The following is an 11,956-nucleotide window of genomic DNA, read 5'->3' as shown; positions in this document are numbered from 1 at the left end:
TTTTTAATTTATATTTATTATTTTTACATGAAGATATATCAATATCCACTGGATACTATTATTTTCTTCATAAAAAATGAAAATGTATGTTTTATTTGGCTTTAACAATGAACACCATGGGAATTAAAGTGTCAGTTGACTTATGTTACGTTGTGAATCAATCAAATAGAATGTAAACGGATAGATTGATGAGCTTATGAGATGGAGAAGGATCGGATCTCTTCAGCTTCCACGTAGGAGAACAGAGCGTGTGAGCTAAGCTAACGTGTGATTAAAGCCATTGGTAATGGTAATAATAATAATAATAATAATCACAACATATATAACATATATACGTAATTGAATTTAGTATTTGCGGCATTTCCGATTGCCAACGGGTTACTTCTCTTGTTGTAGATTTTTTCCCAAGACACCTCTCTCTGACTCTCTTTCTCTCTTTTCGCTAGAATCCAGATCGTTCCCCATAATACCATCGGATTATATATACCGTACAATATAGCATTATTTAGGAAGCAAAAGAATAATTAATATCATCATTCATCAACATCATCAAAAAAGTAATATCTCTGACCTCTTATATATGCTTTGTTCGAGAGATGATGACACCAACAAGAAGAAGATTGCTTTCTTCCTTGCAAAGAGCAGCGGGTGAGTTTTTATTTCTGCAGCTCTTTAATTTTATCCTTGCCTCATTTACTATATATATACATGATCATTAACTTTTTGGGTTAAACATTAGTGAAATTGTTCATTAATTAATTTACTAAAAATCCAGCAGGTAGATCACCGAAAACCCAAGATGAAGATAAATCTTATAGGAAGCCGAACTTGAATGAAGAATACCTGAAAGCATTCAGAACAAAGTCCTACGTCGAAATATGCAAAAAATTCCAAGGGCAGCTCAGAAAGATAAGAAGCACCACAGGCCTCTCTTCATCATCATCATCATCATCTTCCACGTCTTCTCCGCTTCCTTTCTTCATGCATCTCACAGAGTATTTACTTGAACCGCGGCAAGAAGTTATAGCAAACATGGTGGAGAGGTCAGAGGTGCACCATCTTGTGCTTGAATACTTCAAAGCCAGCTTAGAAGCATCTCAATGTTGCGACACAATCCTCCAAGGTATCCATGAAACTCGAATTGCCTATGCAAAGGTTACAAGGATCATCAAGCTAAGTAAAAGTGTTCTTGATGGCATAGATGAGGATGACCAACCCCGCAAAGCTATTTGTGGAGATCTTGCTTCATTTGCATTGCAAAAGAACCCTTTGTCCATTATTAGTCCCACGATGTTCCGTGAAATTCACGACAAGTACATGGTACTCCTGCATAGGCTAAAGTCAAAGAGAGGGAAAGTTCGAAGAATGTTAACAATAAAGAGAGTTTGTAAGAAAGTTGGAGGAATTGCTATTATTGCTTCGTATAGTGCTCTTGTTGTTGCTTTAATAGTGTTTGCATTCCATAGCATTGTTGGCTTTGTGGCTGCACCGTGTATAATAGGTGGCTCATTTGGGTTGATGAGGAAGAGGTTCAACTTCAGCAGAACCCCTTCTTCTAATGATAATAAGAGGCTTTGTGAGCAACTTGATGTTGCTGCAAGAGGGGTTTATATATTAATTAACGATTTGGATACTATGAGCCGTATGGTTAATAGGTTACACAATGAGGTAGAACACCGAAGACAGGTTGCTGATATATGTTTGAAGAGCGGAAATGGCAAGTTTGAAATACTCAAACAGGTTGTGAGGGAGTTTCACGACTATGAGTCCAACTTTTTGGATCAGTTGGAAGAGCTTGAAGAACATACCTACCTGTGCTTCCTCACCATAAACAGATCTAGAAAACTTGTTATGCAAGAAATTGTGATGGAGGAACAAGAACAAATTTCTGTGTCGTCACACACTCCTTTGAAACAGGAAAGTCTCACAAGTGGCCTGGCTCTTCATCCCCTTAACTGAGATTGTGGTTTTGAGTTTCAACTAGTTTCAATTTTCAAATAATTTTTTGTAATTCTTTGACTTGCCTTTAGTAGAGCATATATATTATGACACATATATATTTGGTCAATTGTAAAAATAGATGGAATTTTTCACAAATGAAATCAATATGAAATGTTACAAAAACTAATATGATTTGTATGCCATTTTTACCGCGAACCAAATATATTCATACTGATAAAATTTCAGATCAAGTAATACTGATTTTTTATTGCACAGCTTTTTATTTAATTATGTGTTCGGCTTTGAATTTTTATTCCGAATCCTGATATCCTCATTTGCGGGGTAAAGAAGGTTCACAAAGCATAAAACTAACCAAAACCAAAATGGAAACTCTAAAGAACGGTCTTACAGTAGCATCAAAATCAATCTATTCATTGGTGCCGAAACTAACACGGTCGAGCCCCAATGACTGTGCCACAGTCTTGTAAAGAGGTTTCCCACAATAAGCACCTAAATGTTTTTTGATTTCTTCAAATTTGTAGCTTTCTGAGATCACAGAACTTGAAGCATCATATGGGGAACCATGGATTAAGTAATGAAATATGGTAGCATGCGTTTTCACAGTCTCCTTCAACGTGTCATCATAAATGAATGCATGGTTCTAATTCAACTGACTTCCCTCAATTTCTTGTATTCCTCAACGCTAACAAGGGAGGCCTTGATCTTAAGCCAATCAGCAGGTTTTGGCATTATAATAGCAATGTATCCTTCCCTGTCTGCCTGCAGTATTGATAACATGAAATTGAATAATTCATGGTACCAACACATGGTATTCAGGTGAAGACAAGTAAGAGAAAATTGGAGTATGTGCTTTAACTTATATTCACAGACTTGCAAATACTCAGCAGCAGTACCAATTGTTCTCAAAGACAAATGGACTAGTAAAAGTTTATCTGCATTATCACAGCAATGATCTAATGAAAAACAGGATAAGAATTTAGTATTGTTACCGAAGCATTGAGTAGTTCTGGTTGCTTGATCAGTTGTTGGTTCACTTCCAAAAGGGAGCCTTTGACACAGCACCTACGGCAAATCCCCACAATTCAGGTTATCAAAGAATTCAGAGGTAACCCATAGACATAAATAAAGGTTGTATCATACATGCTAGGGAACTTACCTCACTATATAGGAATCATTTTTGGTAGAAACTTTGCACAAAGCCGTGTTGGACTCAAAATGTTGAGCATTCTACATAAATAATAAACCATATCTTAATAATATAGAAAGCAGTAATATGATTTATGATGCAACCTCATTGATTTATTAGTACATTGTCAACAAACAGATATGATTTATTAGTAATAAACAGATATGAATTTACATTTATCAGAATAAGCTTGGCATATGTTCGTCATAGATGACAAGTTTAAACATACCTTCTTACGCTTTCCAGTGACCTTGACCCCACTGCGATCAGACTTTCCCACATTGAAATCTATGGCTGTGATTCCACCTTCATCCTTGAAAGAAACGTGGGAAGGAGCCAAACCAATCACACACAAGCTTTAAAATAAAATCAAATAAACCATTAGCAACGTGAAGGAAGAAACATTAAGTGGCTAACAATTATATCATATTATACCCATTGGCGTGCCGGTAAACGTACTGATCGTGCCCTGGCTTCATAAAATCTGAATATCGAAACAACAGAGCAATGCAGTTAGATTTACAATACTAATTAATTCATTCATTCATTAATTGTCATTAACATCAATATGGAACAGAGGTTTAGGGTTTATGTCAAGGAAAAAAAAGTTTCAATTTGAGCGTACAAAAAAAGAGTACCTAGAGCGAAGTAAATGGCGAAGTTGGATTCAACGGCGGAAGGAGGAACTGAAGGAAGATTACAGACATCGGGGAGTAGGAGCTTTCGTAACTCGTCATCTTCATCTTCCTCTTCTTCCTTCTCCTTCTCTTGTTTTTGTTCGAGTTCTTTGGTTGCTGAAGAGTTCGATTCTTCGATGACGTGGTTGGACATATTAATTATTATGTGTGTATATAAATTTAAATGAAAAAAAAAAAAAGGAAAATGAGGAGAGTGAAGCAGCACTTTACGAACTGGGAAAGAGCCAGAGGCAGTTGCCACCAGCCCACCACCACGTTAAGGTTTCAGGTGAGGTCAGTTGAGGTAACCCGTAACCAACCAGACAGACCAGTTAGTTAGAAAGTAGAACTGTAGAAGTACTTCAAATCGCAGGAACAACATGCGAATCCCAATTTTCAACCCTCCCTTCTTTTCTTTTTATTCGGTTAAGTTGTTGCGTACAACAACGGAATTCCAATTCTCACACTGACCAATCCAAGTTTGATACTAACCCTTTCTTCTTTTTCATTTGTTCATTTGTTGTCTCATTGTCACTAGTTAATGGACTAGACCTACAGACTTCTTCATTGAACCTGTTCCAGAAAAAATATAATCAATGAAAATGTATAAAAACACAGAGTTCTTCTGATTGGGCCTTTGGCGCCTCTTGTAAACCAAAAATAGAGAGCTCTTCTGACCAAAAATTAGTGGAAAAGAAAAGGGGAAGGGGCTTATGTTAAAAAAAGAAACTGCAACCAAGTTGGGTTGGTCTAGTGGTTAGCTCATTAGTCCGCTTAAGCAAGTGTCGGGGGTTCAAATCCCGCCTTGTGCATGCAGCAACTCATTGGCCAGCGGCAAACCCTTAAATGGAGCTCAGTACCGCGACGGATTAGTCCTTGACCTACTGGGTTGAGGGAGACCGTGAGAGAGAAAAAAAAAAAAAAAAAAAACTGCAAACAACTTTTTTTTTCTTTCAAGTTAACAATTAACTCCTGAACAAAAAATAAGGTTAACAATTAACTAATAAATTTATTTTCCTTTAACCAAATTAGGTTAGTCGTGGTTAGCTAATTAGTCTGTATAAGTAAGTGTTAGGAGTTTAAATTTCGCATTGAGCATATAGTAATTATTGGCTATCAATAAATTCTTAAATCGAATTACGATCTACAACAAATTAATTTTTGTCCTATCAAAAAACAAAAAAAAAATATTATTTTCCTTTAAATTTCTCAGTTTTGACAAAATACTATTTTCAAAAATACTATTAAAAAATGAAAGGTAGCTCATTTAAACTCTCAGAATTTTTAATATTAAAATATTAAAAATTTTAATCAATTTGAGTTTGTTTAGTGATCATCTCATTCGTCTGTTTAAACAACTATTAGGAGTTAGAATTTTATTTTGTGTGTAACAATCCGTTAGCTAACGGTAAACCCTTAATAAATAGAGCATCAATACATGGTTAAACTTAGCAGGAGTACCCAAATACGCGGGTACCCGACCTGTCCATACCCGACTGGGGAGGATAATAACTTAACCCTAGTCGGGACGAATTTTGCTTATGACATGGCATGGTCGGGTTTATGGTGTACCCGCCTTAGATATATACATATAAACACTTTTTAGGAATTAGAATTTGTCTCACATCATAGATTCAGTGATTCACATCTTTAGTCCATACTCAATAGCTATGCAAGAGAAACACAGTCACCTTTACCCAGAGTATTCTTCTCGTCTTCTTCACAAAAAACCTCACAGCTCTCGTTGTTGCTGAGCCCATTGCCGCCTACCCGTTTACAGTTCCCATCTTCCTTCACAACTCATGTCACCATCGCTACTTATTCTGTTACCGTCGTTGAGCCCATAGCCCCCTCTCTCTCTCTCTCTCTCTCTCTCTCTCTCTCTCTTATTCTGTTACCGTCGTTGAGTCTGTTAAGTTCTTCTCTTCTTCTTTCACAGACTCATCACTTAGTCGCTGTCGCTATGAGTCTGGGCGTTGCCGTTGCAGTTTCATCTGAGTCTGTTACCGAATAAAATAATTTTTTATTCAAGTTGGACCAGGCATGCATGAGATCATTTTTGCATGTAATTTCTAAATTTTCTCATCCAAATTTGATTTATGTGGTTTAGTATTTTAGTATGGCGATCATCGTGGTTTCGTTGCAATACTAATGTGATAAAAATTACGGTAATTTCGTAACTAATATATGAGACAGACCATATTATTAAAGTAATCAGGTAAATAATATTCAGATGTGCACATAAAATTTATAAGACGTGATTATCTCAAAAAAAAAAAAAATATATATATATATATATAGCCCAAGTGGAAGATTGTTAGGAAATTATTATTTCTTAATATATTCATGGGTAATACATATATTATTTATAATTGCAAATTAAGTAATTTCACATTAAATGACTTATATAACGATGATCTCATTTATCGTCATAACTGTTGAATTAAATAAGTCATTATTACTTTTGATTTGGATAAATGAGATTAAAACAATAGATATTATTTTATTTGAGTTTTAGAATTTAATGAGTGTCACACTCAAATATAAATAATGACTTCAGAATTTTGGTGTCCAACACATCAAACTCGTCTCTGTAGCTCTTTTCCCGTAGTAGAGTTGTGATTCAGCCCTGTCAGGAATACAGAAGGTTTTGGTTGATGAAGATTAAAGAGCCACAAGAGCCAAGCTCTTTGATATCAATCATGCTCTCGAATGAAGGGACGCTTCCACGATAAAAATAAATGGGATATAATAAAGAATAATTTTGGTAGTATAAATAATTAAATTAAATTATTATATACAATTTTTACTTTTTACCTTATTATAATTTAAGTTAATATTAATGGTAAAAAACTAATTTTAAATAGCCCCAATTTGTATTTTACAACATAATTAAAGCACAATTCATATTTTTTATTTTGTGATTAATCAATATTTTTTAAATTTTTTGGTTAAGTCTTCTGTATTTTATAATTGATAATTTTTGACAAAAATTAGGAAAAAAAATCTATTAGACCAAAAAAATATTCTATCAAAAAATTATTATAAGGAGATTTATAATTAGAGAAGAAAATAATAAAAGTATTAATAATAATAATAAAGAAAAAGAAATGAAGCTCATATTAAAGAATGTTAGAAAAGAAATAATAAAGTTCGTACTAATAATAATAATGTTGAGGAATGATGTTACTGCTTTAGACTTCTAGCCTCCACCTTTGGCCATCGTTTTTTTTCTTTCTTTCTTTACTTTTTATTTAAATTATCTAGTCATAAAAAATAAAGAACAATTCAAGAAAACAAAAACAGGAAGAGCAATAGTAACTATACAAATCAAAATACACAGGAGAAAAACAAACTATTATATGATAGAATTAACATGAGTATATTTTATCATTAAATAAACAAAGTTAACGCAAAATAAAATTACATGTAAAGGAAACAAAAAAGAGTTAAAATATCCAAAGTAATAAAAAGATTATTTTTACAATTTTATTCTTTCATGTTTATAGGTGCTAACAGAATCGAAATAATAAAGACGTAATATCCTATAATAAATATTCAGATATGTTAAATAATGCTAATTGATCTAACTGATCTTAATTATACTCTAACATCCTTCCTCAAACTCAAGTGACAACTTGAGTTTGAAACTTATTTGAAACAATTAAATAAAAAATGCATAAAATGATAGAACAGGTGTAGATGAAACTGCCTGAAGAAAGCGCAGACAGAACTGTCGGAAGAAAGCGTAGACAGAACTACCGGAAGGAAGCGCAGACAGAATTGCCACAAGGAAGCGCAGACGGAACTGCCACAAGGAAATGCAGACGGAGATACCGGAAGGAAGTGCAGACGAAACTGTCAGAAGGGAACGCAGACAGAACTACCGGAAGAGAATGCAGACGAAACTGCCGTAACAGTGGCCAACTGCCGGAAAACTACTGAAAAGATGGCAAACTCCTGTAAAACTGTTGAAAAATGACAAAGTGTGAAGAGATGACAAACTACCGAAAGGTGACGAAAAATATATGGTTTCTCCATGAGAATAAGTAGTGGATGAGCTAATTGGTGAGGTCAGAAAAGCATCAAAGAATTGACAAAAGAGAAGGAAAAAAATGGCACGGAAGAAAAGTATGAAAAGTATAGTGATTTTACCAGAAGAAAATCAACTTATCCTCCTCAAGGAGGATACAATGGCTCTGATACCATATTAGAAAGGGAAGAGGGAGCAATAGAAAAAATGTTTGTGAGTATTCAAGTTGTGTAGAATGATACAATATAGAAATGTATTTATAGGTGATAAGAGAATCGAAATAATAAAGATGTAATATTCTATAATAAATATTTAGATATGTTGAATAATTCTAATCGATCTAATTGATCCTAATTATACTCTAACAATTATATTTAATTAATTGATATACATAATATTAAATTGTGTGATACTTAAATATCTAATCAAATCAATTAGTTGATATAATTAAGCCATCGTAATGAATTATATTTAATGAGTTAAAAAAATAAATTAAAAAATACTCTCAGAAGCATGCCACGTCAGCTTTATCATTAAGTGTAAAAACTCGATTTTTATATAATAGAATAGATGACTTCAATAAACAGATATAACAACAACATAGTAATATTTTTAATTTACATGTAAAATAATCTAAAACTTAATTATGTAGTATTCAAAAAAATTACCCAATTCAATCAATTATTCAATATTAAGATAAAATATTGTTTCTCATAAATGAGGTGATTTTCAATGAATGTAGTGATTATTGAAGCAAGAAAGCAAACCTGCTATTAAAAGTATAACATGGTTAAATATTTTTTTTTACGATATTTTTTGGTTTGGCAGGTCAAGGTTAATTTGTCTTAAATTTAAGTTTTATTCAAAAGTATGTTGCTAATTAATGAGTTGGTGCATAAACAAGGTGAAATTTAAATTTTTGACATTTATTTAAGAAGACAAATAAACTAATTACTCGACCAACTCAAAGTAACTTGATTGAATGGTGTTTGTATCTTCCACTTTGAGTGAATTTTTGAAATAATATAGAAAATTAAACTATATAATTCAAGTAATTTATAAAATCAATGTTAATTTGAGGATATTTATGAATTTTTATCAAATGTCTGTAAACGAAATAAGGCAGGAATACGTGGGAACGTATCATGTTTAGAAACGTGATAAACGAGATAAGTCTAAAGAGCATCTATAAATGGAAGTCATTCACAGAGCCCCTGACCCTTTATTTTCTCTCTTTCTTGCACCGTTTTCTTGATATTTATTAGTTTCCTAGACCTTATGGCACGCACGGACGCACGAGACCCTAACATCAACTACCTCAACGCTAGTTGGCACATTGCGGGAGCTATCAACTTTGAGATTAATATTATCTTTATTGTTCAAATTAATAAGTGTATGCGATTTTATTTTGAGAACTTTTATAAAGTTAGTGTTTTAACACATGAGTAGACTGGATGATATTGAGGTAACACATTTTAGGTTAGTTGGCAAGTTAGTAACATGAGTTAGGTATATAATTTACTTATAGTGAAAGTTAGATAAGTAATTACTTTGATTTGATTAGTTAATTAAATATTTTTGTTAGTTAATATTTTCTTTAAATTCAGAGAGGATTTTTAAGTATTGGTTTTATAACTTATTTATTATGTTGTGATGTTTATTTAAGTTGTATTTTAAATTTGTTAGAATATATTTGGACATACTAAAAAATTTAGTTTGGAATCGAATCTTTATAAAAGTTTTTATTTTAAACAGAGGTCTTGCTTGCTATTACCCAGGTAGGTTAGTCACACACTTGCACTCTTGGATGCTATCGTCGGCCCCCATATTCGAAAACGGAGTTTTCTAGTGCATCGCATCCAAATCCAATGTATGGTACTGGTTGGGTACAACTAATAACTCTGGAATTAGATGCGGAACAGGCAAAAGGTATCTAACTGATCCACCAACAGGAATCTCATGTATGAACTCATCGTCGTCGTCATCGTCAAAAGAACCACTTTCATGACTGTCGGCAACGTACTCTTCATTGAATTCCTCATTCTCAATGTCCATGTCCTGGACTGGACTAACATAGTGCAACGGTCATCGTGCAAGCTGATTTGAGCCATCGGCACCACCACCACCATTATCACGAACCTCCACAGAAAGTTCCATCACTTGTTCAACCATAATTCTGCTGTGTACGTCAAACATTAGGCACACATGCTTACCGCTATCGAGTCAGAATAAACTTCGCCGTCAACATTTTTATTGCATCCACATATGTGAATTCGAACGCACCTTTTAAGAGCTTCACAAATCTCCAAAACATCTCCCACGTGTACTTTGTCCGCCCATCCTTCCCAAGCTCAACAAACTCAGTTTGCAAGACTAGAGTCCTATACCATGAACGAAATTCAAGCACGTTCTCATTTTCTCGCAAAAAATTAACGCATCTTTGAAAGTTCGTGACAAATTCAAGGACCACATATCTACTCTCCACAAACCTACCCAACTTGGCATGTAGAGATTCACAACGGGACGTTGTCCTTATGCCAGCAAAAAATCGGCCTCTGATGTATGTTGTCGCCCATGCGGTTTTTTTGCGGTAGAAATCCTTCACCCATTCGACTTCTCAAACCCCACACTCATCCAGCATCGCCTCCCATTACGCCTTGAACTTCTCAACCTCCATGTCCGCAAGCATGCAGTGTCTAAATAGCTTGGTGAATCGTGTGTCACATATATTGGAGATCGCATTACGAAGCAAATGCCAAGCACATAGCCTGTGATGGGTTTCGGGGAATACATGACGTATAGCATTTCGCATTGAGGTATCTCCATCTGTGATGAATGCCTTAAGGGCATTTCCTTTCATGCATTCCAAAGACTGTTGCAGAACCCAAATTTAGGACTCTTGTGTTTTGCACGAGATCATTGCACATCCAAAGACACATGTTTGGTTGTGGTGGTTAACTCCTGAGAACACAACAACAGGCAAATTGTACTTGTTTCGGCCGTAAGTAGCATCGAAGGCAAGAACATCTCCGAATATTGCATAGTCAAACTGACTACGCCCGTCGCTCCAAAACAAGTCACAAAGATTGTTTTCAGACACAACCTTGTACCTCCAAAACATTCTGTTGTCTACACGGGATACACCTTCCAAGTATCGAATTACAGCGCTTACATCTCCTTTTTGCATTCCTCTTTGTCGCCTCACCTCATTATACATGTCTTGCTTTGTGAATGTCACAAAGTTAAAACCCCCAATCTGTGCCGCGAAGAATTCATATATTTTAGGAATGTTGATACCAACCTCCCTCATGCTAGTCATTTGTACAATCTCTACATCAGATATCCGCCTGTGCGACCTCAAGTAATCGATGAACTTGCCAGATGTGAGTTCATGATTATGCTCATCCACAAACCGAGACATGTACCATTTGCCACTCCCATCTTTTCTTTATCCTCATCTCGGCAAGGCAACCACAACGAGTCACAATCTTGTGCTCCCTTTTTTGATTAGCCATCTCTAGCCATTTCTTCTCCCGATACCCTTGCCTAGTGCACACAAATGTGTATCGTACAATATCCCCTGCACTATTTGTTAACTTCCTCCCTTGTCTCGTAGCAAATCCCTTTAATCGGCTATATTTATTATAAAAGGACTTGGCTTCATCTGGAGTGTTAAATTCCATTCGAAGGACATCATCTGGCCCCCCTCCTTCATCCGATTCGAACCCATCTTTACGCCCATCATCCTTGCTTTCATGGTCACCAAAGTATTCTTTCGCTTCAATTTCCATGTCATATAATGCTTCTTGTATAATTAATGAAATCCATTATTTATTATCGGGGCTACGGGTGTTCAAGAAAACCAGTTTAACAAAACTAAGCTTAAAACTGAACAAAAACTACTTTAAATAAACCAGGATTTTTAATTAAAATCAATAAACTAAAACTACACTTTTTGAATAAAACCAGTTTGTTAAAAACTAATTTTTATGGTTCAACTCGGTTTAAACCGAATAAAACTGGTATCTAATTTCACTGCAATAATATCTAAACTAAGCATTTTTCCGATTGTTGGTAGCGTAAAATGATTATGATGTG

The 11,956-nt window shown here is 34.6% G+C and overlaps 3 protein-coding genes across 4 annotated transcripts; 1 reads left to right on the top strand and 2 right to left on the bottom strand.

Moving 5' to 3' along the window:
- LOC107608304 (UPF0496 protein At1g20180-like) lies at positions 343-2,380 on the top strand. 2 transcript variants are annotated; one of them, XM_016310135.2, is made up of 2 exons: positions 343-648; positions 779-2,380. In XM_016310135.2, the coding sequence occupies exons 1-2, from the start codon at positions 597-599 to the stop codon at positions 1,957-1,959; spliced, it is 1,233 nt and encodes a 410-aa protein (XP_016165621.1). In that variant the 5' UTR covers positions 343-596; the 3' UTR covers positions 1,960-2,380. The 2 variants fall into 2 exon arrangements, with proteins under 2 accessions (XP_016165621.1, XP_016165620.1); XM_016310134.2 differs by having other exon boundaries at positions 776-2,380.
- Positions 2,466-4,369, bottom strand: LOC107609898 (FAM206 family protein). The gene is made up of 6 exons (XM_016311956.2): positions 3,787-4,369; positions 3,584-3,632; positions 3,378-3,504; positions 3,119-3,189; positions 2,952-3,024; positions 2,466-2,721 (listed from the first exon to the last, which is right to left on the bottom strand). Exons 1-6 carry the CDS (start codon positions 3,977-3,979, stop codon positions 2,608-2,610), a joined length of 627 nt encoding a protein of 208 aa, XP_016167442.1. The 5' UTR covers positions 3,980-4,369; the 3' UTR covers positions 2,466-2,607.
- LOC107607512 (protein FAR1-RELATED SEQUENCE 5-like) lies at positions 10,749-11,649 on the bottom strand. The gene is made up of 2 exons (XM_016309461.1): positions 11,284-11,649; positions 10,749-11,231 (listed from the first exon to the last, which is right to left on the bottom strand). Exons 1-2 carry the CDS (start codon positions 11,647-11,649, stop codon positions 10,749-10,751), a joined length of 849 nt encoding a protein of 282 aa, XP_016164947.1.

The sequence above is a fragment of the Arachis ipaensis genome, chromosome B07 (genome assembly GCF_000816755.2).
Source record: "Arachis ipaensis cultivar K30076 chromosome B07, Araip1.1, whole genome shotgun sequence".
Taxonomy (NCBI): domain Eukaryota; kingdom Viridiplantae; phylum Streptophyta; class Magnoliopsida; order Fabales; family Fabaceae; genus Arachis; species Arachis ipaensis.
This window is presented reverse-complemented; position numbering and strand designations above follow the sequence as displayed.